This window comes from Pipistrellus hanaki (genome assembly GCF_964339955.1).
Source record: "Pipistrellus hanaki genome assembly, chromosome: 3".
Lineage (NCBI taxonomy): Eukaryota > Metazoa > Chordata > Mammalia > Chiroptera > Vespertilionidae > Pipistrellus > Pipistrellus hanaki.
Genome location: NC_140505.1, coordinates 175,206,502 through 175,234,453, shown reverse-complemented (window position 1 = coordinate 175,234,453; position 27,952 = coordinate 175,206,502). Strand labels below are relative to the sequence as shown.

At 36.3% G+C, this 27,952-nt stretch overlaps 1 protein-coding gene across 17 annotated transcripts in view; it reads left to right on the top strand.

The window, feature by feature from the left end:
- Positions 1-27,952, top strand: part of ANKS1B (ankyrin repeat and sterile alpha motif domain containing 1B) — a 774,190-nt gene that overhangs the window by 172,075 nt on the left and 574,163 nt on the right. For all 17 annotated transcript variants that reach the window (XM_084876364.1, XM_084876380.1, XM_084876382.1 and 14 more), the window contains exon 9: positions 5,842-5,985. In XM_084876364.1, the coding sequence (XP_084732490.1) occupies positions 5,842-5,985 (144 nt within the window). The remainder of the gene's footprint in view (positions 1-5,841; positions 5,986-27,952) is intronic.

The following is a 27,952-nucleotide window of genomic DNA, read 5'->3' as shown; positions in this document are numbered from 1 at the left end:
ACAGGAAGAATCCAAAGAGAAATACATCAAGACACATCATAAGTAAGATCCAAGAGCAAAAGACAAAGAGAGAATCTTACAAGCAGCAAGAGAAAAACAACTAATTACCTACAAGGGAGAACCCATACGACTGTCAACTGATTTCTCAATAGAAACTATGCAGGCCAGAAGGGAGTGGCAAGAAATATTCAAAATGATGAACAACAAGAACCTACAACCAAGATTACTCTACCCAGCAAAGCTATCATTCAGAATTGAAGGTCAGATAAAGAGCTTCACAGACAAGAAAAAGTTAAAGGAGTTCATTAACACCAAACCAGGATTACATGAAATGTTGAAGGGTAATCTTTAAGAAGAGAAAGAAGAAGAAAAAGGTAAAGGTAAAAAATTATGAACAACAAAAAGGCATCAAATACATATCTACCAACAAGCAAATCTAAAAAACAAGAGAATTAAAAAAAATCTGAAGAACAAAATGGACTGGTGACTATAATAGAATCAGGGACATAGAAAGGAATTGAACTAATAATTCACAGGGGAAAGGGGACTGAGGGGTGCAGGAAGAGATTGGACGAAAATCTTACACCTATGGATGAAGATAGTGGTGGGGGTAAGGGCGTGGGGTGGAGTTGGGAATCAGGTCGAGGAGAGCTAAGGGGGGGAGGAGAGGAACACCTGTAATAATCCGAACAATAAAGATTTGTTAAAAAAATAAATAAAATATTGCTCTAATAGCAATTCTATCTTTCAATAAATATGAATTACTTTTGATAGTGGCAAACCCCCAAGTTTAGAATGTCACCATGCACAGTAACATCATTTTGGTGTGTGTATGTGAGGAGATGGGCTTAGTGTACTCATTGCATAAATATTTGTTGTTTCCCCCATGCAGCTATAAATGCAAGTTAGAATTAATAGCTAATTCCAAATGATTCCGATATAAATTTTGTTTTTCAGAAAACTTACAAGTTGTAGGGTTGGTGAGTTTCGGTAACCCAGAGGAATTGGCTGTGGTGAAAAGATAGTGTAGGGTAGCATTGCAGAATTATTTTCAGAAAATTTTGAACAGGTGTTTAGTGTTTTGAAGCTGATAAAAATATCACATTTGACACTAAGTTGTTTGAACATGGCTAATGCATTAAACTGTGATCTCTTTCTCAGGACTGAATGTAAGATAAGTGAGTCTGTTCCTCCGGAGTAATAACCATTACTGACCCGTATCTGTTTGATCATTGGCACTGTTATAGTTTTGATATAAATAAACCACCTTAGCATTTACAATGTTCCCCCTCTCTCAGTGGCGCAGTAGGCTCTTAGAACTCCAATTTTAAAACGTATTATAAAAAAATAACACGGGTGTATCTTCTTTTGGCATTGCCTTTCAAATGGACAAAAATGAATAATGCTTATGTAAGGTCATCTGTCTAATGGGATTGGCAATGCAAGTTTGGAGATAAGGTGCCCACTAGTGTTAAACTGCTCTGCATAATAAAGGTTAGAGGAATTTGAAGAGCAAATGGAAAAAAACCTGTGGGAGAAAGTAGATACCAAGGAACCTGGGCACTTCTTGGTGGAAGGGGCAGTGAAAGCACCCTTCTACCCAACCATCATTCCAAGGAGAAAAATATTTTGGGGAGGGGTTCAGTTGTGCAATTTAAAGCCCACTCTCCTTCTCCACTGTAGAGGTTTTGGTGAAATCTAAGTAGCTCACTAATGATTGGTGTGAATGCTCTCGTTATGAAATAAAGCAGGTGCTGAATTCAATACTAGTTTGAATATGAGATGAACACAATGAGAGCAAGTGAAATATACACACTATTATAATATGTTAAAATAATTAAGTAAAATATTATATATATTCATATAATAACATTTTTATATTACGTTCAGATATCACATAAGGAAATCCAATATCTTCAATGTTAGACTAAGGTAGCTATTCTAGAAGTATTTTTCTTTGATTGAGCTTAAATTTGTTTCCCCATAGTACCGTGTTTCCTTGAAAAAAAGACATCCTCCAAAAATGAGATCTAGCGCGTGGAAAGATAAGACATCCCCTGAAAATAAGAACTAGCACAACTTTGGGAGAAAAAATTAATATAAGACACTGTCTAATTTTTGGGGAAACAGTGTATTTATGTATTATGATATTTATTCTTTGAAACAGTATAGAACTGGTCCAATATTTATTCTGCATAATCTCTATGTATTAACCAATAAATCTAATAGGTTCAAATTTTATGTAAATTTAGGTTCATATTCTATGGAAGAATTTCCTGACATCTAGAACTTTAGGAACACAGTTGGATATCAGTAAAAAGCTTAGGTCATTTGAAATGAAATAATCTTTGAGTTTGTATGTTCATGGGGCTTTCCTCCCCACATATAATTGAAGATTGTTTAGTTTGATAAAATCTTTCTTAGACATCTTTAATTGTAAAGTAGCGAAGTGGAAAATTATGGTTTTAAACAGCTTATTTATATACTGTCTTTAGGGGGCAGTACTAAACCACTGATAAATTTAGTTATTTTTGTTAATGTTATTGGTAATGACCACCATTAAATGAAATTAAAATAACAATAATGAGATTTGGGCTGTAATTATGTACATCTGTTAATATTGGTAAACATTTCTAGGTAGTCAAATGAGAATGATAGTTTGAAATTCAGTCTTTTAATAATTCATCCAACAATTATTAAAATCCATTATGTATAACACATGGTAAGAGATACAAGTGTGAATAAGACAATGTTTGCTTTACTTAACTTACAATTGAGTAGGATACTTGTACATGTCTGCTATGTATATGTACATAAGATAAAGATAATAATGTAAATGACAATATTTATTGATAATTGTTTACTTGCCAGTCACTGTTAAGCAATTAATTTTTATCCTCATAAACCCCTGTTAAGTAGGAATTATTATAATGCCTACTTTGAAGATAAGAAAGCTGGAGATTAATAAAATTATGTTATATATTGGTGATGTGTGAACAGAGTAGATACATAAAGAGTTTTTCTTTGGGAAGGAGAAAGAGACATTGGAAGAAAAGAACTGATATGCCTACGAAATATTGATAATCCTTAGTCAAGAGTGTAATAACTTATAGTGCCATGCCATCTCAACCTTGATGGTCAAACCAATTGTGAGTTGGTGAAGGAGATGCCTATTTGATCATTCTATTCATTTTTGTAGACAGCATTGATCATACTGATGCTCTTGCGATATTAAGGTTTTGGATATCCCCAAATATTTTCACCCAGATGATCTGTAGGACCAAAAACCCCTGTGATAAACATCTTATATTACTGATTTGAGAAATGTGTACTTATGAAAGTATGGGGCTATGTACCAGACTGCAGAAATTTTCACTGGCTGTCAGAGATAACAAAATACTTTGGGGAATATCATCATACAGTAGAAATATATTAGCAAATATGCTTCTTCACTTTAAACTGCCATTGTATCAGCTTGGCCCTTCACAGGTCATTGTGCTGAACGAGAGGCCATGCAACACAAGGGTAAGGGTAAGCTTAGGGTCAGACAGTTGGGTAGGAATTCTTTTTCTGTCACTTTCCAGCTCTGTGACCTTGGGTTTCACCTGACCTCTCTATGCCTTAGTTTAGTATTTACCTCAAGGGGTAGTTGTGTGAATTAGAATAATGAATAATAGTGCTCAAAAGATTATAGTTATTATTTTTGCATCTTATGGACAGTAACTTATGATTGGAAGATTAATTGCTTAATTATTGGAAATTGATTAAGGGAAATTTAAGATGTGAATGCCAAAAATAGTTGTATAAAGCTTTATATCTGATTTTTAAAAGTAACATTTGGAAGGCATTGGGGTGCTATTTGCAATTCAACATATAAAATATCTTTACTTACTTCAGTAGTCATGATCTGTCAGTATTGTGCTGAATGATACTTTCCGAAGATTTTTAGGCAGCCTTACTATCTTCCTTTTTTTCTAAAAAAAAAAAAAAAAAAAAAATTCCCCTTGCTGAACATTTAGCAGGTTCTTTGAATATGGAATTTTTCTTCAGTTCTGGCAAAATTTCTCGCTTTAGTTCTTTGATAAATTCCTACCAACTCCACATGGATCTCTTAGTTTGACCCCCTACTTACCTTAGCTTTTAACTTATTTCATCTTTTGTTCTATGTTCTGGGAATGTCCTCACACTTATTTTCCAACTTTCCTGTTGGATTTTATGTATTTGTTTGATAGAATTCTGTTCTTTTTAAAAATATATTTTATTGATTTTTTTTACAGAGAGGAAGGGAGAGGGATAGAGAGCTAGAAACATCGATGAGAGAGAAACATCGATCAGCTGCCTCCTGTACACCCCCTATAGGGGAAGTGCCTGCAAACAATGTACATGCCCTTGACCAGAATCGAACCTGGGACCTTTCAGTCTGTAGACTGATGCTCTATCCACTGAGCCAAACCGGTTTTGGCAGTATTCTGTTCTTGTTCAGGAATACAAATATCTTCTATTTCTATAACGTTGTTTCTGTATATTTATTTTGTTCTCTGTTAAAGACTTCTTTTAAATTTGCAGTGAGCTTTTGGTTCTTGGTCAAATTTAACTAAAAACTTAGAAACTGTTTTTCTGGGTGGAGTTTGTCCAGATGTGGCCTTCATAGCAGGCCTTACAGCACTGATCTCACCATATTTCTAGGCGCTGATAAATCTTTTCTCTTAGGAGGTTAATTTTTATAGCGAGAAATATATTCTATTTTCCTGTCTGGAGGAATATAACCCTAGCTGCCATATTCTCTAAGGTAAATATGGTAGGCCCTGGGGTTGGGTGGGATTCCTTATCTATTACATAGGTATTCACTTAATTTTTTTGTTCCTTTTTTGAGAGAGGCTTCTCTGCTCACTATGCATGGATTCTTAGAATTCATAATCCCTTTGCATCTACCTCAACAGAAAATAAATTTCCAATTCCTTGTCAGGTGGTAAAGATTTAGTTTCTTGGCTAGATGAGGGGGTGTAACTAGGGGGTCTAACTTTTTCTAATATATAGTGTCCATTCTGTTTTAGCCCTATTTGGCACCTACACCTTCAGAAGTAGTGAATCTCTCCATTCGTTAAGCCCTTTGGAGGGTGCTGAGGCATGAACAGGCCTGCTTCTTATTTTCTCCTCTGCAGGCACTTGGCTTTCAGTTTTCTCAAATTTCCTAAATTGGGTAATATCTACTCATCTGTTTATTATTATCCAAAACTTTTCTTGAGATTCCTCATCCGCTTTTAACAGACACCTTTTGTCCTTGTCCTTATGGCTTAGACCATGTTCAAAATGGAAGTCCTATGATTCATTTAAAAAGTACTACCTTTCTTTATCTGATAATATCTTAGAAATCATTTTTTTTAAAGGAGACTATGTTTTTGGTGACATTGTGAAAAAATCGGATTTTTAAAGTAATTTCTATTTTAAAAAAGTATTTGCCTATTATTATTCTGATTGTATTTAGAAATCATAAGATTTTTCTCATTTGTTGCTATTCAGCTATTACTTGAGTCATTTTCGTGTCCTGTTCTTTGTTACGAACTTTGTATATTATCAGTCTTTCCCACCCAATTTTTTCACTCTCAACTTAAAATTGAAATATATATATATATATATATATATATATATATATATATATATATATATATATATATTTTTTTTTTTTTTTTGGCTGAGTTGGATGGTGCAGTCACACAACTATGGCTAGAATTAAGTTGACTTGCTTGCTACAATACACCATAAAAATTTAAATTTAATTGATGTTAAAATATCTAAATAACATTGATATAATACATTGGTCTAATATAAATTTAATTTCAGAGAACTTCATCTACAATAAATTTGTCACCAGGAGAAGTGGAAGAAGAAGATGATGATGAAAACACTTGTGGGCCCTCAGGACTCTGGGAAGCGTTGACTCCTTGCAATGGATGTAGGAACCTTGGCTTCCCTATTCTTGCACAGGTAACGGTTTGCTTTTCTTAAGGTAAAATAAGACATAAAAAACGGTTGCCTATGTTTTTAAGTAAATCCTTTTTCCCTTTGGAAATAGAGTTAGTATCTTGCTCGCTTTGTAATTTTTCTTCGGTTAAGGTCAGTAATATATTTATATAACTTGCTGTACATATATGCATATGCAAACACATATTTTACATAATTTTATGTGGTTGTTTTATTTTCGTCATGTTGCTAGTTCCAGAAAAATGGAGTTACTCGTGTGAGATTTTAATATTTATGATCCATAAATATTTATTAAAATGCTATTTGAAATTAAGTCATTATTTGTATTAAAATAATAAAAAATGGTTTACAAAGAAACATACTAGGGCTCTATAAGAGCATAGTGATTTCTTTTCTTAGCACAGTGGACCGTTGTAGAATAATGTGTGGAATTATTAGTACAACCCCAAAATGAGAGGCGAACAATAAAACATTGACTATAATTTTGAACCCATTTTGCTCTTCATTAAGTAATTTTAATTCAATTGTATCATCTTCAAATTCCTATTGTATTCTATGGACTACAAGCCCTTAGGGGAATTTCAGAAAAGTAAAATAAGTCAAACACAGTTAAGAAATTTGAAACTACAATGAAATATTTCTACATAAAAATGAAAAAGCATGTTATAAAAAAACAAAAAACAGTGTAATAGCAAAGGTATGTCTATGTACTTATAATACATAAAGCATGGGGAGAAAAATAGTCCAGGACAGGAAATAATTCACAGTAATTGTTTAGAATAGTGTTATATCTCAAAACTATTCTTTCCTATTTTGCAACAAATATGAAGCAATTGTATCTAAGAAACCATAACATTTTTCATATCTATGTTATGGACAATTTGATGATATCCACTCAAATTCCAATATTAATTTATTGTGGAAAACTAAATAGGATAATCAAACCAACATATAGTACTTAAAGTTCACCTTACTATGAACTGTTTATAGGACTTTAAGAGAATTTATCCTAACCATTACATAATTATTACCAATATGTGCTGGGCTGTGAGTTCCATAAAAGTAAGGAGAATGTATTGCTCACCATCCAAGGTCTAATGCCATCATAGTCCCTGGCTTATTGTCAGAATTAAGTAACAAATGTGTATATTCTAGGGTTTCATTTCTTCACTTATGGTTTTTACATCCAGATGCCCACCATCACCATTTGGTCACTGTTGTGCACATTGATCACTTCTCTTTTGTATGAAGTCATTCTCAAACGTCAGTGCAGACTCGAATGTGGTATACTCCTCCTTGTCCAACTGTGCCTGTAGTTTCTCCAGGGGGTATTAAACATGCCCAACTGTGGGTCTCTTTTGGTTATGTGATACGAAACATGGTTGGCTGTCCATGGTTGGCTCTCTCCTGAGACAGCTCCTCCACACCTTCCTTATCGCAGCTCACAGAGCGTCCTGTTGCCCATTCTCTCTAGCAGGTGGGCTAAGGGGGGTCTTCTGCAGGTTTTTTTTTTTTTTTTTTTTTTGTCTCTGAGTGACTGAGGACAGGGTGGGAGTGCTGATTACTGACTTTGCAGGTTTAGAGATGACTGCTCCTGCACCAGACTGTGCCCCTGAGGGGTGAGGGGAGGGGGAATCTGCAGATCTCCAGTCCTCCCACATGTCAGGGTGTGAGGAAGTCCAGGTATGAGGAATTCGTTTTCACTTGGGGAGCACTCCCTTTTAAGCCAGGTTCGCATAAAGCTCTGCTCTTTGATTTAGCAACTTCAGCTACCAATCCCTCTGTTACTTTTTTTCTGGAAACCAAATTCTCCTCCTATGCTTAATTATCTGAGGCTGTGCTTTTAACTTTTCTGCCCTTTGTGACCTGTGCCCATTATGTACCCTTTTCTCTCTGTTGCCCTGCAGCCCCTTTCTCATCCCAGCGACTCTGTTCTCTGGACCTCACTATGCCACCCTGCCTGCCACAGCTCAGCAGACCACCCCCTCTCACCAGGGCCCCTATAAGAATCCTAATAAATACTGGCAAATTGCTCTCAACAAGCATTAGGCAAATTTCTGTTAGGTCTGAGTTTAAAATATCCATAGTCTCTCAGCCAGCACTTCTAATTGTAGATAATTTAACTGTGGAATTTATCTTGAGGAGGGAATTGGGCAAGTTGGTAAACAGGTTGGAACAGGATGTTTTTCAAGGTGTACTGTATCAAAAAAGACAATAACCAAGAATAATATAGTACAATAGGGATTTGTTAAATAAATTATGGAGCATTCTATAGAATTTATTATATAGTTTGCACTTATTGAAATGAAAAGATAACCCGGACTTTTAAAGGAGCAGAATGAACATATTTCAAACTAGCACTATGTGCATGGCCTAATTTATGTAAAATCGTGTGTGTGTGTGTGTGTGTGTGTGTGTATATGGGTACGTGTGTGTGTGTGTGTGTATGTTTGGGTTTGAAAGTATGTTCAGTGAAATGTTTAGGTACTTATCTGGATGTTGTGGTTTTGATTTTTTAATTAAGTTAATTATTTCTGTTAAGAGGGAAAATAAAGTTGTTTTTTTATAAGCAACTAATTTTTACAGCCATGATAATTTTTATATTTTGACACACCCTCAAATTGCTGATGAGATTTTTTAATCTTTTCCCTAAACATCTACATTCTGACTATACAGTGAAAAGAGCCTCAAACATTAAGCTATGTTCTAGTCTTCACCAATTATCAGATTGTATATAAAAATGATCTGAGGAATTTTGCCAACTATTTTAAATATTGTCAATTTAATAAAGATTAAAATATCATTATTGGCACAACAATATATCCAACATATACATATATAAAGCAATGGTTTTTAAATTAAATCTATTGGAATAATATTGGTTAATAAAATTATCATCTGTTTATTGCATTGTGTGTTCACCACCCAAAATAAATTCTTCCATCACCATGTATTTGACCCCTTTTACCATTTACTACCTCCCTCCTACCCCGTTGCCCTCTGGTAATCACCATAATGGTGTCTGTGATTATGAGTTTTTATTTGTTTGTCTTACTTGATCATTTGTTGTTCTCAGTTTTATATCCCACATATAAGTGAAATCATATGGTCTTGACTTTTTCTGTCGGATTCCTGTTACTTAGCATAACATTCTCAAGATCTATCCACGTTGTCACAAATGAAACTATTTCATCTTTTCTTATGGCCGAGTAGTATTCCATTGTGTACGTGTACCACATCTTCTTTATCTAACCATCTATAAAAGGACACTTTGGTGGTTTCCACATCTTGGCCACCATAAATAATGACGCAACGAACATAGGGATATATAGTATATGTTTTGTTTTGCTTTTTTGTTTTTTTAAGAGTAGCATTTCTCTATTTAGGAGGTCAAGAGGTCTTTCTTTTGTTTCTCAGTAGGTGGCGCTAAAGCATAAGTCTTTTTTGTTTCTCTTGCATTGATCTGGCTTCTTGGATCTCTCTGCAGGGGCAGTGGAAAATGGTCTGATTTCCCTGGGGAGGTGACTGTCTCTTCGGTAACCAAATCACTTCAGGGCACCAACCCCATGGGGAGATGTGGTGGATGGTGAGCTGCTGAGCCCAAGAAATCCTAGTGCTACCCCACCTGACACTGCTGGCCCTGCAGTGCCATGGGTGAGACAGGCTGAGCTGGGAGAGCCAGCTGGTGCCTTTGCGGCTTTGTTCTCCTTTCAGTATTGGCTACAGCCAGACCTCAGCTGCCTCACCACTGTATCTCCATCCTTGTCGCTGGGATTGGCAACAGCATGCTTCTGCCTCCCCAGCTCTCTGGGCTGCAGATCCTCGATGGGTGCTACAGCATCTTCTGGGGCCCTCTGCGAGCCGGGAGAGGGTGAGGAGAAGTGCCAGGCCCCATGGCCTTGTTTTTCTACCTGACAATGGCAGCCACCAGACAACCGCAGCCACACCTCTGAACTCCATCTCGCCGTTCTCCCCCAGCCTCTCCACCCCCACCCTGACATTGGCCTCAGCCCAGCACATATGGACCACTCCAGGCAGGATTGCTCCCTGAACCTGTCTGCTCCTCAGGGATTCGTTCCCTCTCTAAAGACTCACAATGAGCTCTGGGCCATGTCTGCAGCACCCATCTCTGCTCCTCTTCTTTTCCTTCCCCGGTTCATTCTGATTTCCCCACCTTCAGATGTTTCGATGTCCACAGCTCAGCCATGTTGGTGTGTCCAGCAGAGAATTCTTTCTTGAATTATAGCTGTTCAATTTGTGGCAACTTCAAGGGGGAGAGACCAGGGAAACTCATGCTGCCTTCTTCTGAAAGCCCAAAGTTATAGTTTTTGAGTCTTTAGTTGGTTCTATACGTCAAAAAGGACATTTTTCTTCTTTTCAGATGAAAATAACTGGTATTTAGGGTAATGTATTTTTCCTTTATTTATTGAAAGGCCTATTCATCAGTATCAGTTTTCACTGGCTTGTTCAAAGTCCTTATATCAAGTGGTTCTGGTTTGTGTTGATTTGAAAGAAATAGGTAGCATTGGGCACAGTATAATTTGGGTGCTATTTAAAAATTAAAATGAAGATATATCAGTTTGCTTAAAAGCATTTATATGCCATGCACTTTTATTACCAGGCATTTATCTTAGGTTTCCATGAAAGCACTGAGTTAATCGCCTTATATCCAGAGAAACCAGAAACTATTCTGCTTGTAGGGTCCACAGACTTTCAGAATTTTTTCCAATCTAGTCATTAGACCGACAATAGTAGAACCTCTGTTATTTGGCCTGATAACCATCATGTGTAGCATTCTGGCAAGTATGTCTCTATTTTCCTGAATCTGATGAAGTTTTTCTGAAATTCTTTTTGCTAAATAGAAAACTACTTTATTTTTACTTGCCTTAATACTTAAGAAGCCCAGTGACTAAATGTAAATTGACCTGAGATTAAGAAATTCTTTTAAAAAAAAAAAAAAATATATATATATATATATATATATATATATATATATAGAGAGAGAGAGAGAGAGAGAGAGAGAGAGAGAGAGATCTGAAACATTGATGAGGGAGAATCACCGATCAGCTGCCTCTAGCACACTCCCTACTGGATATGTGGCCGCAACCAAAGTACATACCCTTGACCAGAATCGAACCTGGGACCTTTTAGTCCACAGGCTGATGCTCTGTCCACTGAGCCAAACTGGTTTTGGCAAGAAATTATTTTTATGTAAATGCAGCAGCTTTCATTATGCTTGCTCTTAGAACAGATTTCCATACAGCTACTCATTAGCTATTTGTAAACTGAATTTATGTTCCCTCTTCTCTATGTTAGAGTTTGTCATTGGGTAGATCATTTAACCTCCTTAGGCCTTATTTTCATCGTCCTTGAAACTGAGATGATCCTTTACGTATCTTTCAACTCCAGAATAGTTATGGTTTTGTGATAGGGATTCCAAACAATAATTATGAGTCAAGGAATTACTCAGCTATCGACAGCTTTGGGAATTGTGATTCAACACATAGTCTTATTTTGTTGCTGATTTTCTTCTTGCTGAAACTTTTAAAAGAACCAACATTTTAAATGTGGAAATGACACAAACGGTAGCTTAATTAGCTGGCAGTCAGTGGGGGTAGTGCTTGAAACTATGTAATTGAAAACAAGAGTTACATATTTTATTTTATTTATTTTAAAATACAATTTAAAAGTATTTTTATTGATTTCAGAGAGGAAGGAAGAGGGAGACAAAGATAGAAACAGCTATGATGAGACAGAATCATTGATTGGCTGCCTCCTGCATGCCCCACACTAGGGATCGGACCCACAACCTGGGCATGTGCCCTGACCAGGAATTGAACCATGACTCATAGATTGATGTTCAACCATTGAGCCATGCCAGCAGGGCATGGGTTACATATTATAAACAGAATATAGTTGATTATGAACATGACTGTGATAGGCAGATTAATCCTCCCAAAACATGTCCACATCTTCATGTTTACAACCTTCGAATAGGTGACCTTACATGGCTAAGGGATTTTACAGAAGTGATGAAGGTAAGGACCCTGTGATGAAGAAACATCCTGGATTATCCAGATGGACCCAATGTGGTCATTAGGGCCCGCCTGAGAGACAAGCAGGAGGGTCAGAGTCAGAGAAGGAGATGTGATGATGAAGCAGGGTTGGAAGTGACGTGGTCACGAACCAAGGACTGGGGATGGAGTTCTCTGAAGAACAGGAAATGGCTCCTTCCCTATGACCTCCTGAAGGAACCAGCCCTGCCAACACCTTGATGTTAGCCCAGTGAGAATAATTTTGAGCTTTCAACATGCAGAACTAGTAAGGGAATACATTTGTGTTGTTTAAAGCTATTAAGTATGTGGTTGTTTGTTACAGCGGTTCTGGGAAACGAATGCAGATTTTGGTACCAGGAAGTGAGATGCTGCTGTAACAAATACATGAAAATGTGGAAGTGGCTTTGTAATTGTGTAGTGGGGAGAGGCTGGAAGAGTTCTGAGTAGCATGGGAGAATAAGACTAGACTGCTTGGGACAGAAATATGAATCTTAAAGATCCTACCAGTGAGGGCTCCGAAGGAAGTGCGAGGTAGAGAAAACCTAGGTTGTCTTAGAGAATACCTAAATTGTCATAAATAGAATGTTTTTAAAAACATGGATATTAAAGGCACTACTGGTAAGGCTTAAAAAGTGAGGAGAATGGTAGAGAACCTGTATAATCTTAGAGCAACCATTTTCAACCCTTCCTCCCCCTGGCTCCTTATTTTTAATCTTATGGCACACATAAACTAATTAGTAAAATTCTGTGGCACACAAAAAAGATTTTTTTTTTTTGCCAATATGACAAAAAACACACACAACAACATAGTATAATTTTGATTCTTTCACACTGATGGCTGTTGTTGTGTTGGATGTTGTTGTTGTTTTTTTTTACATGAGAAGGAATAAAAGGGAAAAGAGGTAAACAGTCAGGTACTGAAAGTTTTAAAAGTTCTTACACTCTTAATTGCTGTCTTAAAGAATAGCTAAATCATCATAGAGAGAATGTTGGTATACATGAATGTTAAAGATACTTCTGGTAAGGACTGAAAATTAAATGAGGAACATGTTATTGAAAACTGGAGGAAAGGAGATACTTACTGTATAGTAGCAGAAAGTCTAATAGAATTGTGTTCTGTAGTTATGTGGAAAGCAGAACTAGTAATTGGTGAACTTGGATATTTGGCTCAGGAGATTTCCGAGCAAAATATTGAAGGTGAGGTCTTGTTCTTCTTGTTGGCAAAATGTGAGAGGAAAGAGATAAATTGAAGAATTTTTGAGCAGAAAGGGACCAGAACTAGATGGCTTGGGACTTTCTCAGCCTATCGTGATTGAAAAAAGATGCTAAAATTTGTAGGTTCACTGTCAAAAAAGTGTGTTCTGAAGAGGAGAAAAGGGGGCTGGATAACTATTTTTTAGTTCTTCAGTAGCATCAAAACATCCTATTATTCACTGACACAGAAAACTCTTTAAAGAGATTAGATGTGTGTCTCATAGATCTCTTAATTCATTTTAGCACAATTCAGGGATGGGATTAACCAGGCAAGATCTATGGAGGAGTCTCTAGTTTACTGGAATACGTTCCTGTGCCATACGTGCGAGACCCACAAGGTTTTTGAATTCAGTGTATCAGCAGAGATACTGCCTGCTTGGACTGAAAGGAAAAGGAAAACACAAAATACAAGAGGCTGTTAGATTCCTAAAGGAATGGATTGTTGCAGAAAAGAAATAGTCTTATAAAACTATTCAACTGCAAATATATATTAACCTTTTTGAAACAGGAAGTAAGACTCAGAGGGCAGAGCCAAGGACGCAGAAGATAGAGCTGAGAATTACAAAGGATTATTCCTAGGCCTGAAACCGAATGGGATTTTCCCAGGTAGTTTTCTAAATTTCTTGTGGTTGTTGAGTCCCCTTTTCTCTTCTATTTCTCTGTCTTATAATTGTTATCCTAAACTTACTTTTGTATTTAGGGAGCAAATAATTTGTTTTCTAATTTCAAAGACTCACAGATGAAGAAGAATTTTATCTCAGGCTATTTTAGAGTGTCACTCATACCTGTATTAGCTGATGATATTTTGGACTTCTGAGCTGTTGAAATCTAGATGAGAATTTGAGTTTAAGTTGATGTTGTAATCTCAATATCCTCAATACCGGGGGATGTTAAGATATGGTGAATGGGTTTTACATGTGGATGGATGTGAATCTTTGGGGAACAGAGAATGGACCATGAGGAACAGAATAAGGCCTCCCTTCCTCCCTCCCTTCTTCCTGTCCTCCTTCCTTCACTCCCTCCCTCCATAAATCTCTAGTGTTTTAGTATCTAGAACCTGTGAATATGTTGGTAAAGGGACTTTGCAGATGTGATCAAGATACGGATATTGAAATAGGGAGATTTTCTTGGATTTTTTTAGGTGAACACAATATAATCATCAGGGTCCTCAGAATAACGGAAAATGATATTAGGAGGAAAGCAGAGAGGAATATAAAAATGTTATGATGCTAGCTTTGAAGATGGAGGAAGGAGCTATGCACCACGGAATGCAAGAGGTGTCTTGAAAATGGAAAAGACAGGACACAGTTTCTCTCCTAGAGCCTCAGGAAGTAACCAGTCCTGCTTTCACCTTGATCTTAGCCCGAAACTTCTTTTGGACTTCTGATCTCAATAACTGTCAGAGAATAAATTAATTGTTGTGTTAACTACTGAGTTAATGGTGATTTGTTACAGTGGCTAAAGGAAACTAATTAATGCAATGGTTATGGAAATTAGGCCAGTAGACATTTCATCTATTGCATACTTGTTCAAGGAGCAGATGCCTGTTGCTGTATCTAGGCAGATGCAGACATTTATAAAAGAATGTATTTTTGCTTTACTGTCAAGCATTCATTTTGATCTAGATTTTCATGCAGTCAATTTTATAACTTTTAAAACAGCAACTAAAACTTTATCATTGGAAAGGCTCCATTTTATGTATTTTAGGGAAGTATTATGATAATCCTATATAATAAAGAGATAATATGCAAATTGACCCTCACTTCCTCGCATCACAAGTTGGCTGCCCCCACATTGTCACAAGATGGCCACCACAAGATGGCTGCCCCCATGTCATCATGAGATGGTTGTCCCCTCATTGTCACAAGATGGCCAGCAGAGGAGGGCAGTTGGAGGTGACCAGGCCTGCAGAGGAGGGCAGTTGGTAGCGATTGGGCTAGTAGGGGAGCAGTTAGGCATCAATCAGGCCAGCAGGGAGTGGTTAGAGGGCTATCAGGCTGAAAAGCAGAAGAGGTTAGGGGTAATCAGACAGGCAGGTAGGTAAGTTTTTAGGAACCAGCAATATTGGATTGTGACAGGGATGTCAGATTGGACAGGGTAAAGGCTGGGCTGAGGGACACTCCTCCCCCACAAATGCACAAATTTCATGCACCAGGCCTCTAGTAGTAATAATAATGTTAATAATAATGTCTAGCATTTTCTGAGTCCCCAGCATATGCCAGGTACAGTGATAAGCAATTTGCAGTTCTTATCTCCCTTTAATTTCACCACAATCCTATGAAATATTTTCACTTGACCTTGAAAAATTGAGTTTCAAGAGTTTAATTTGCTTAGGTTTTCTTATTATTTTTCAACCCAAAACTCTTGTGAATACTTTTCTATTTAAAAAAAAAAAACTGTTTGAGAAGACTTACTTTCTCACAGTAAATAAACTTGTGTACTGTCTACTGCCCAATATTTTTCACTGTAGCATTTCTCTGTTAAAGAGGATATCAGCAATTATTAAAATCACTTTAAATATATTTTTATTGATTTCAGAGAGGTAGGGAGGGAGAGATAGAAACATCAATAATGAGAATCATTGATTGGCTGCCTCTCGCATGCCCCCTTCACTGGGGATTGAGTCTGCAACCTGGGCATGTGCCCTTGACTGGAATTGAACCTGGGACTCTTTAGTCTGGAGGCCACTGCTCTATCCACTGAGCAAAACCAGCTAGGGTTGAAATCACTTTTGTCAATTGTGTATTCAATTTTATTTTGCGCTTCTAGGGTAGTTGAGCTGCTGAATATATTATTTATCTTACAGGTTAAAAAAAAGGATGGTTTGATAAGAATCTTAGTTCATTTAGAATCCTTCCACATTTCCCTATTTTATTCATTTACCCACTCATCTGTACCACAAGTATTTATTGACTATTTGCTATGTGTAGGATATAGCACAGGAAACAATATAAACATTCATCATACCCTAATTTTTCTTATACTATTGTGCCAGGTATTGTGAATGATACAAAATAAGAATTCTACTATATGGATTTTGCTCTGATGAGCATTACAATTTATTTGAAGTAATTGTCCCAACTGCTATTTATTTTCTATGCAACCTTGGAAGAGAAACTTATCATCTGCTTCCAGTTTTTTAAAAAGAGGAGGCTAGTTCCTATTTATAGAATTGTTATGATGATCTTGCAATATAAATGCAAGTTCCTATATAAATTCCTTGTTATACCAATGCAAATTGATTTTTTTTTCTGTTAGGGTTAGTTGGACTCTGAAAATTTTGGTAGTATTTATATGTTAAAGGATACTATGTATAGTACAAACTAATTTTATATAGGTGCATTAATTTACATGTAATGTTTATTTGTGTGTGCTTAGAAGGTCTGAAAATATATATACTACACTGGTAATAATTGTTGTATCTAAGGCATAATTTTCCAGGGAATTAACTTCCTACTTCACTTATTTGAACATTGTTTGAATTATTTAAAACAAGATTTTATTTTGCAATAAATATTTTATATTGTGTGAAAACAATAAATGCCATGAGTTGTAAAAAATCATGATGACTCATTATGTAAATATGAGTTTAATTAGTTACTTATCAGATATATGATTTGTGAATATTTTGTCCCCATCTGTAGGTTGTCTTTTCATGCTGTTGATTGTATTCTTTGATGCACAGAAACTTTTTTGGGGGATTCAGCACAATTTATCTATTTTTATACTTATGTTTGTGTTTTTGGCAAGAAATCATTATCAAATCAAATGTCATGAAGATTTCCCCATATGTTTTCTTCTAAAAAATTTTATAGGGTTAGACCTTACCTATTGAACTTTCATAGAACGATGCCAAATCAATTAGGAGAAAATTGTCATTTTTTAAAATATTGAATCTTCCCAGTCAGGAGTATAATATAAAAACATTCTATGTTTTCAAGTCTTTTTTTATGTTGTTAAGTAGTTATATAGTAACTTAAAATACACAAATATCTACATTTGTTGTTTTTTTCTGATTATTTCACAATATTTGTTTCTATTGTGAATACTTTTCCCATTGTATTTTCTTTTAAAAAATATATATTTTGTTGATTTTATTTTTACAGAGAGGAAGAGAGTTAGAAACATCAATGAGAGAGATACATCGATCAGCTGCCTCTTGCACACCCCCTACTGGAGATGTGCCTGCAACCAAGGTATATGCCCTTGACTGGAATCGAACCTGGGACTTTTCAGTCCGCAGGCCGAAGCTCTATCCACTGAGCCAAACCAGTTTCAGCTCCCATTTTATTTTCTTACTGGTTGTTGCTGGTAGATAGGAAAGTTGTTGACTGTTGGATAGGTTCCTTATACTTGGTTATCTTATGAATTACATTGTGGTTTATAAAAATGCTCCAGTTGAATTTTTAGTTAGGCAATTATATCATCTGGAGAGGCTAGTTATCATGTCTGTAACTTTTTAATGTTCATAATCATTTGATTTTTATCTCTTAACCAATTGCTTGATTCTTACATTACAGGGGAATATGGGTAGTGTGGACTCAGCAATCTTAAAACTGGAGACCTCCATACATATTTAAATAGTATCTCTAATATTGCTCTTAAGGTTTCTTCTATCTCTGTTCTTATACATGGGTTTTTGTTTTTAGAACATAAGTTTTGGAATCTCAATATTTATTCTGTATACAGTCTACATTTTGTTTTTATGATAACAAAACCATTTAACATTATTAGTAATTTATCACTTAAATTATGTTAGTTTTCTGGACTAAGCATTTTTACATTAAAGCAATGCTTTATAGTTGTCTACAAATCTTTGAAACCCATCACAGCACCTGTTTTATAGCAAGCAATCAATAAGTATTGACTCTGTCACACCCCAGAGTAAATCTCAAGTTTATCACGTCTCTAAACAACACGTCTCTGAGATTCTCGGTTCATCCACTTTATTTATATAAAAATTATTTCTTGATTACACTTTACATTCAGTATTATTTTGTGTTAGTTTCAGGTATACATCACAATGGTTAGACAATCCTATACTTTACAAAGTGGTCCCTCCTGTATTTCAAATATCCACCTGGCATTGTACATAGAGTATCTTATTTCTCTGTAAGTATTTAATTTACTCAGAGTATATTTATCTCCATTCTCTCTTCCTCTAAATGGGGTTATTTTAAAAAATTTATTTTTACGGAAAGAGGGAGGGAGAGAGAGAGGAACATTGATGTGAGAGCACAACATCCATTGGCTGCCTCCTGCACACCCCCTACTGGGCATGGATCCATGTGCCTTCACGAGAATAGAACCAGCAATTTTTCAGTGCATGGAACTATGCCTAACAAATTGAGTCACACTGGCTAGGGCAAAATGTGGCTATTTTTTTTTTTAATGATAAATTTAGCTTGGTGGCTTTAAATAATTAACTTTAAATTATATTTGTCTGTTATGTTTCTTTGATTTAGACAGTATCTCTTGACTTCCTATTTTAAAAAATGAAGATTAGCTTCTGTGCACGTCTTTCAGTTTTTTAACCCTCTCTTTACCTGCTGTCTTCTTATTTTTTGTTTGTTTTTACCCACTGTCTTTTTTTTTAGCTACACTTCTACTTACATGCTGTCAAGCTAGTAGACATCTATGTTCTATCCTGAGATGTTGGCCAAGTTTCCCACGTTTTGTTCATAGGCAGGCAGTACAAAATATGATCAGTGAGTCACATTTACATGTTTATATTTATAGATGGCATGCTGATATTATTATTTTTTCTATCAAGACCCTAAGCTAATTTGAAGGAGAATGTATCTTGAGTTAAAATGAAATAGCTTCTGTTTTTTTGCACTCCATTAATTGCTTAATATCTTACCAGCATGTACTTTTCTTTCTATTTGGCTTGTGATGTTGGTTAGATTAACCTCATAGGCTTTGTAGCTGTCCTGTTAATCATTTTTTGGCTCTCTTCTCTTCTCCGAAGCCTCATGGTTTAGATTTCCCGTGCCATGAAGGCAAAGTCATATAACTCATGTTCTAGAGATACTCTGGAGAAGAGCTTCTTAGATCCTAATTTTCTCTTTTTTCCCCAGATTATATTATATTTTATCCTAGAAACTTTTTTTAATTGTTTGAATTATTACATATGTTTCCTTTTCCTCCGATTGTCCCCCTTCCCCCTCCCCCCGCCACTCCTACCCTTTAGGACAAGACCCCACAACTCCAATGTCCGTGTTCATTGGTTTTGCTACTATGCATGCATACAAGTCCTTTTGTTGATCTCTTACCCCTCCTCCTCTACCTTCTCTCTGAGGTTGGACAGTCTATTCAATGTTTCTTTGTCTATGGCTTTATATTTGTTCATCAATATGTGTTCATTATATCCCACATATGAGTGAGATCATGTGATATTTATCTATCTCTAACTGGCTTATTTTTCTTAGCATAGTGTTTTCCCAGCAATGGTAATTCCTACTTCTTCTTCTTCTTCTTCTTCTTCTTCTTCTTCTTCTTCTTCTTCTTCTTCTTCTTTTTTTTTTTTTTTTTTTTTTACAGCAGTGTAGTATTCCATTGTGTAGATGTACCACAAATTTTAATCCATTTGTCTGCTGATGGGTACTTAGGCTGTTTCTGAATCTTAGCTATTGTAAGTTGTGCTGCTATGAACATAGTGGTGCATATATCCTTTCTGATAGGTGTTTCTGTTTTCTTGGGATATATTACTAGAAGTGGGATTACTGGGTCAAATGGGAGTTCTATTTCCTCTTTTTAATTTCAGCAACCCTGCACACTGAGATGCATAAGCCACCATTTGTGATACTAGACATGTGAGCTGAAAGCAGAGCAGGGATGACCAAATGGTTGCTATCAATGGAAAGGGTATCCAAATTATAATAATAATATCATTTAATAGAATTTGTTAAAACCCTAAAGATCCTTTGTTTAATGCTAATACTCAGTTCCTACGTCCTTCCCTTTTCCTCTAGATTATATATATACACATTTTATTATGCCATTATATGGATACTAGAGGCCTAGTGCATGAATTCGTGCTTGGATGGGGTCCTGTCTCACCCAGTCCCAATTGGGGCCAATGGTTGTCGGCTGGCTGGGGAGGGACTGTGGCAGAGCTCCAGGGTGTGTCCAGTCCTGTTTTGTCCAGTCCCCACCCGCCAGACCCCAGCAGCAAGCTAACCTGCCATTTGAAGTGTCCACCCGCTGGTGGTCAGTGTGTATCACAGCAACTGGTTGAGCATTTGACCAAACAGACACTTAGCATATTAGTCTTTTATATATATATAGATACTATATGTACTAGATACTTAGGAGGATATGTTTCCAGGATATTGCTAAAAGATAAGCATGTGGGAACACACCGCCATAATATTTATGTAGTATGAAAACCAGGAAAGTGTGTTGACATGAGGGCAACTGTAACCCTGGTTATAAATTCTACCATCTCTCTTCCTAATATAGCTGTTTCATGTTTAAAGAATGTGGGCAGTAATGGAGATAATACATTTAAAAGTACATGGGTAGGTTGATATCCTTGCTTTCTCTCTTTCTAATCAAACTACTTGTTTAACATATTAATGAAGATTTTCAACCTAATAACTTTCTAGTCAGATTTTTGTTTGAGTTTTTGATCGCCTTTCTTTTCCTTGTACAATTTTCCTTTATCATATCCTCATTGAGTTTCTAAATTCTTCCTTACAATCTATTGAGTCTCTTTTTCCCCCTAAATATCTCAATGCTAAAATTATCTATTTCTCTGCTTCAGTCTCTATGCTTTGCTTTCTGGGCTTGCTGGAAAAAGTCTTTCATTATTGTTCTCATGATAGGATCCTTGTTCCTGGCTTCATATCTTGTTCTCACTTTATTTCTTGACTGTACTTGAGTATCATTAAGCAGCCTCTTAAGGCAGAGCTGTTTAGTCCATGAGTAATGGAAACTTTTATTTTTCTCTCATATTTGATTGTCAGTTTGATTTCTAGGTTAAAATTTATTTTTGCCTCAAAATTGGAAAGTTTTGAACAATTTCCTTTTATCTTCTATTGCTGTTATTCCTGTGCTTATGGCTTGTTCTCTCTCTCTCTCTCTCTCTCTCTCTCTCTCTCTCTCTCTCTCTGTTTATAAGGTTTGATTTTTACATTTTTGGTGTTCTAAAATTTTATGTCTAGTGTGGTTTAAAAAAATTTATCATAGTGCATGTGAGTTCTCCCTTTTAATATTAAAATTGTATCTTTCAGCTCTGGGAAAATACTTTTCTACTTTACAAAAATATTTCTTCCTTTCATTCTCATTCTTTTCTTTTTAGAGTATCTAGTAATTAGATGTTAAAGCCCCTACATTCATCTTTTTCATAGTTTAACTTCCCCCATATCTTTGTTTTTTTCCTATCCAATTTATTTTCCAATACTTTCTTGATTTGTATATTTTAGCAATCAGTTTTACTTTCTAAAAGTTTTTTTGTACTCTCTGATTGTATCTTTCTCAAAGTATCCTGTTTTGTACTTTTTAAGTGGATAGCTACTTGTAAGAAGTATTATTAGTTTTCCTGCCTTCTCCCATCCTCTCTGAAATAAATAAAAGTATATATTAAAAAAAGAAGTATTGAAAACTCTATTTCAAATCTCAAAAAATATGCAGAAAAGGATGCTTTCATGCCTACCAGAGAAGGGGGATGACAGAAGTGAAGTCAGGAGGATGTTAGTAAATTCGCCTGTAAAGGAAGTAACCCTTTGGCTGTGTCAGAGGTGACAGGTGCATGAGCATAGAGTATGGGTAGAATACATACTGAAAGTTATGAGTTCTTAGTGATACGTAGGATGTGCTCATTCTATGAGGATCCTAATTCATGAACGTAGTGTTTGAGAGCTGTCTGCAGTCTGACTCCTGTTACTTTCCCCTCTGTCATATTTAAACATGTGGGATTGCCAAGTACGGGAACACACTTCAGCTTTCCAGGTTTTGAGCGTTACAGTGAGTCCTTTCCAGTACCCAAAATGCCCTACCTTATTTCAGCATCTATGAACCAACCCATTCATAGCAGGTACACAACAAATAGTTCTTCTCAAACCTTTCAAACCAAGGAGACATATGGAGTCTATTTACATAGTGGTAAAGGGAATAAGTGAGAAAATAATATTTGTTTCTTGAAGTTCTTTTTTTAGGAAAATGATTATAACTGAAAGAATAATAATTCTCTGCATTGGATCTGTTCTAGGAAGGCATGCTTGATGCCTCTGTGCCATCTGTCACCAGGAACCTATTAGATGAGGAAACTGAGGTGCAAAGAAGTCTGTTAACTTGTTTATGGTGACAGATTGAAGTAGCAGAGGTGAATATTCCAGCACAGGTCTGTTTGGACCTAATGCCTAGAGCTCCTCATGTTTTTCTCTTTATCATTCAACCATGCCTTCTAAGAGAAGAATGTTGTTCACATTCATATCTTCTGTTGCTTCTTCAACAATAGTGTGGAAATGGGTTGATCAGCTTCCTCTCCCTTGGAAAAAGGGGTACTTGATTATATCAGAAACATATGCTAAATGTTAATGGAACAAATTACATATACTGCTTATATTGTGCTTATAATAGTGTCTAACACTCAGTAAATAATAAATGTTCACTAGCAGTACAACACTTTCTAAAATACTACATTTTGTCACCTGCTGTATTTTTTTTCCACATCAAAAGTTGTTCCAGTTTTTCCTCATGTGTGTTGATTAATTACAATGAACCATACAGTGCATGGTGAATTAATTCTTAACTTGGTTTAAAGAGGCTACTGTCTTTATCTAGCAACCCTCTTTAGCTGCCCACTAGCCACCTATCCTCATAAGCCTTTAAATAAATATTTGCTGAATGAATTGGCTATGGCAGGGGTCTGCAAACTCTCTCTTATAAAGTGTCAGATAGTAAATATTTTAGGTTTCATACCATATGGTCTCTGTTGCAATTACTCAGCGTAGCACGAATGCAGCCATAGACAATATGAGAATGAGAGGGCATGGCTGTGTTCTTACAAATTCTTATTTGTGAAAATGGTCATCAGCTTGGATTATTGCTGAAGTTTATTGACCTCAGATCTATAGAGTATGAAAATTAGATCCCTAGTACTTAGAATGAAAGCCACATCAATGTGTATTTAATTGAAAATATTTGAAATAAGAAAATGTTTTATCCTGTACAAAAAATTGGAGATTGGAGAAAAGGCAAAAATGTATTCTTCATATATAACAAGACTCCAAAGTGCCAGTTTTTAAACTTTTAAGCTCAAAGCATAATTTCACAGAAATCATTTTGGATGTTCAGCTCAAACACATTTCTAAGCAACCGAAACCAGATTAGAGTTCATACAGAGCCACTCGGGATTTTGAGAAACTAAATTCTAAATGAGATGAATACGCTCTGTGGTATGTGAGATGGGTACTTCTTATGTGATAGGAGTACTTCTTCCAAATGTTAGTGTGCAGCTAGTTGGTGCAAAACTATTAATTCTGTAGGATTGAAGGCCCAACTCAAATGCCACTTCCTTCCCAAAGTCTTATTCAGTCCTCCCCTGTCAGAAACAATCTCTTTTCTCTTAATAGTCAAATAACTTATTTTTGACATCTGTGGATTTTCCCTTATGCTATAGTTGTATAGTTATGTAACATCTTTTCTTTAGGCTTGTAAGGTACCTGAGGGCAGTGTCTGTGTCTAACAAATGTTTATGTTCTCTAACAACACCCTGCTTATACCTTGTATACAGGAGGCACTCTGGCTAGGCTTGTTGATTTATGAGTTTTTCTTTCACTCTTACCATAAGAAGCAAGCTGGAATGGTGTAAAAAGCTTTTTTTTTTTGGCAATCCGAATTCAAATTCTGACTTGATCACTTACTTACAAAATACTCAACCTATAAATCTATAGAATGAGGTTTATTCCAACATTGAATTGTTTTCTGAGGATTAAATGAGTTGATATATATCAAGTGCCTAACAGAAAACCTAACACATAAAACAGCAGTCTTTATTATACCTAGAGGATATATTCAGCTTCTCTGTTTAACCTACTATATGATAAGATTCTTTCTAAAATGACTAATTAGCCTGGCCATTGTGGCTCAGTTGGTTGAACATCGTCCCCTATATCTGGAGGTGTCTGGTTTGATTCCTGGTCAGGGCACATGTTCAGGTTGCAGTAGGGGGTGTGCAGAAGACAGCTAATTAATGTTTCTATCTCTCCCTCGCCCTTCCCTTCTCTCCCTACAAAACAAAAACAAAAACAAAAACAAAAAAAATAAAAATTTAAATTAAAAAATAAAATAAAATGACTAATTAGTAGTCCATTCATATGTCAATGTCAACAATATGAAAAAGGCTACTAACATCTCCTTAAGTATGCTACAGAATTAGTTCAAGTCACAATATAACTATCAACTTTGTGAAATGTTTTATATATATACCAATATATATTTCATTTTTTATTGTTTAAAATATTACATATAGAATTACATATGTTTCCTTTTCCCCCCATTGACCTCTCCCTGGCCACCCCCACCCCCAGTACATGCCCTCATCCTCCTAGTGTCTGTGTCCATTGCTATGCTTACATGCATGCATACAAGTCCTTTGATTGCTCTCTTTCACCCACTTCCCCTGCCGTCCCTCTGAAGTTTGACAGTCTGTTTGATGCTTCTCTGTCTCTGGATCTATTTTTGTTCATTAGTTCATGTTGTTCATTATATTCCACAAATGAGTAAGATCATGCGATATTTATCTTTCTCTGACTGCATTATTTCACTTAGCTTAATTCTCTCTAGTTCCTTCCATGCTGTTGCAAATGGTAAGAATTCCTTCTTTTTTACTGCAGTGTAGTATTCATTGTGTAGATGTACCACAGTTTTTTAAATCCACTTATCTGTGGATGAGCACTTAGGCTGTTTCCAAATCTTAGCTATGGTAAATTGTGCTGCTATGAACTAGTGGTGCATATATCCTTTCTGATTGGTGTTTCTAGTTTCTTGGATATATTCCTAGAAGTGGGATCATTGGGCCGAATGGGAATTCCATTTTTAGTTTTTTGAGGAAACTCCATACTGTTCTCCACAGTGGCTGCCACCAGTCTGCATTCCCACCAGCAGTGCACAAGGGTTCATTTTTTCCCTCCGGATCCTTGCCAGCACTTGTCATTTGTTGATTTGTTGATGATAGCTATTCTGACAGGTGTTTGATGGTAGCTCATTGTCATTTTGATTTGCTTCTCTCAGATGATTAGTGACTTTGAACATATTTTCATATGCCTCTTGGCCTTCCTTATGTCCTCTTTCAAAAAGTATCTATTTAGGTCTGTTGCCCATTTTTTGATTGGGTTGTTTATCTTCCTTTTGTTAAGTTGTATGAGTTCCCAGTAAACATTGGAGATTAAACCCTTATTGGAGATAACATTGACAAATATGTTTTCCCGTGCAGTGGGCTTTCTTGTTGTTTTGTTGATGGTTTCTTTTGCTGTACAGAAGTTTTTTCTTTTGATGTAGCCCTATTTGTTTATTTTCTCTTTAGTTTCCATTGCCCTAGGAGCTGTATCAGTGAAGATATTGCTTTGGTATATGTCTGAGATTTTGCTGCCTGTGGGTTCCTCTAATTTTAAAATTAAGGGTTGAATTTTTATGGTTTCCCATCTTATGTTTAAACCTTTTATCCATTTTGAATTTATTTTTGTATATGGTATAAGTTGGTGGTCTAGTTTCATTTTTTTTGCATATATCTGTCCAATTTTTCCAACACCATTTATTGAAGAGACTGTCTTGACTCCATTGTATGTTCTTGCCTCCTTTGTCAAATATGAATTGAGCATAGTGGTTTGGGTCCATTTCTGGGTTCTCCATTCTATTCCATTGATCTATATGTCTTTTCTTGTGTCACTACCAGGCAGTTTTGAGAACAGTGGCTTTATAATATAGCTTGATATTTGGTATTGTGATCCCTTCAACTTTGTTCTTTAAAAAAAATATTTTATTGATTTCAGAGAGGAAGGGAGAAGGGAAGAGAAACAGAAACATCAATGATGAGAGAGAATCATTGATCGGCTGCTTCCTGCATGCCCCCCTATTGAGGATCAAGCCTGCAACCCTGGCATGTACACTTGACCAGAATTGAACTTGGGACCCTTCAGTCTGCAGGCCAATGTTCTATCCACTGAGTCAAACCGGCTAGGGCCCAACTTTCTTCTTCTTTCTCAAGATTGCTGTGGTTATTCGGGGTCTTTTTTATTTCATGTGAATTTTTGGAGAGTTTGTTCTAGGTCTGTGAAATAGGCCGTTGGTTTTTTTTTCATGGGGGTGGCATTAAAGATCTAGATTGCTTTGAGTAGTATGAACACTTTAATGATGTTGATTATACCAATTCACGAATATGGTTTATTCTTCCATTTATTTATGTCTTCCTCTGTCTCTGAAATGTTATATTGTTTTCCGCATCTGTCAACAAATACTTTATCCATTGTACTTTTAAAAGTTACCATAGCAACGAAAATAAAGCTAAATTTAATTTGAATGAACTTCTAAAAGGAGTTCTATTTCTTGTTTTCATTCTCTGGTTCTACTGATTAGGCTCCTCCATTCTGAAAACAGGTGAAATTAACAGGAATTATAAGGGAACTTGTTGGAGAAAAGAGAGAATGGTATTTGTACTTTTTGCGAACTAATAACGGCCAGTACAAATTTTGTACTGGAAGGAGGAAACGACCATAAAGATACGAAAGGTATTGCCAACCTTGTTCTTTTCTTTGTTTCCGCCACGTGTGTGTGTGCCTAGTTATGATAATGCCCACAACTCTTCTGTGAGCCTCTGCTCTCCAGCACTGCTTGGGCTCAGCCACTGACCTTCCCTCCTCATGTGCCCCTTCCCCCTGTTAATCCTGCTCCTCACCAAACCCAGCTTCCTAGGATGGCTTTTCATTCGCCTTGGTATGTAGTAGTCAGTCCCCAGGCCTCCTAGCTAGTAGCTTAAGTTCTTAGAAAAGTGAGTTTAAAAATTGCTCCTTGTTGGATATGAGGATAAAGATTTGGGGGTGATCATAAAAGTGACATGTATAGCTTTAGGGAAAGAACCAATGAAAAGGAAGATGAAAAAATAGATGGATAATAATGACAGAGAAATGGTAGGCTACATGGAGAAGAAAAAAATAAGAAATGAAAAGGAAGAATGTGGGTTGCATTTGTAATCCTTGGCCACAAGTGAGATATCGATTTTTCAAACATGTAGTGATGATGGGAATAAAAGGTGGAAACTTGAGCAATTTGTCATTGTCACCTGAATGTAGAGAAGAAATTACAGAATGTTATATACCTTTGGTGAGCTATTTTTCATTGCAACACTGAATAGCTGGCTACCTAAAATACATAGGAACAGCCATAGGAGGCAGCTCCTGCATTGAGCGTCTTCCCCCTGGTGATCAGTGTGTGCTATAACATCTGGTTGTTCTGCTGTGAGATTGAAAGCGGCTATCCGACATTCCTGGAGGGGTCCCAGATTGCAAGAGGGCAAAGGCCAGGCTGAGGGGCCCCACTGGTGCATGATTGGGGCCGGGGAAGGACATAGGTTGGCCAGGCGGAGAGAGACTGTGGGAGGGCTCCAGGGTGTGTCCGGCCCATCTCGCTTAGTCCTGATCAGCCGGACCACAGCAGCA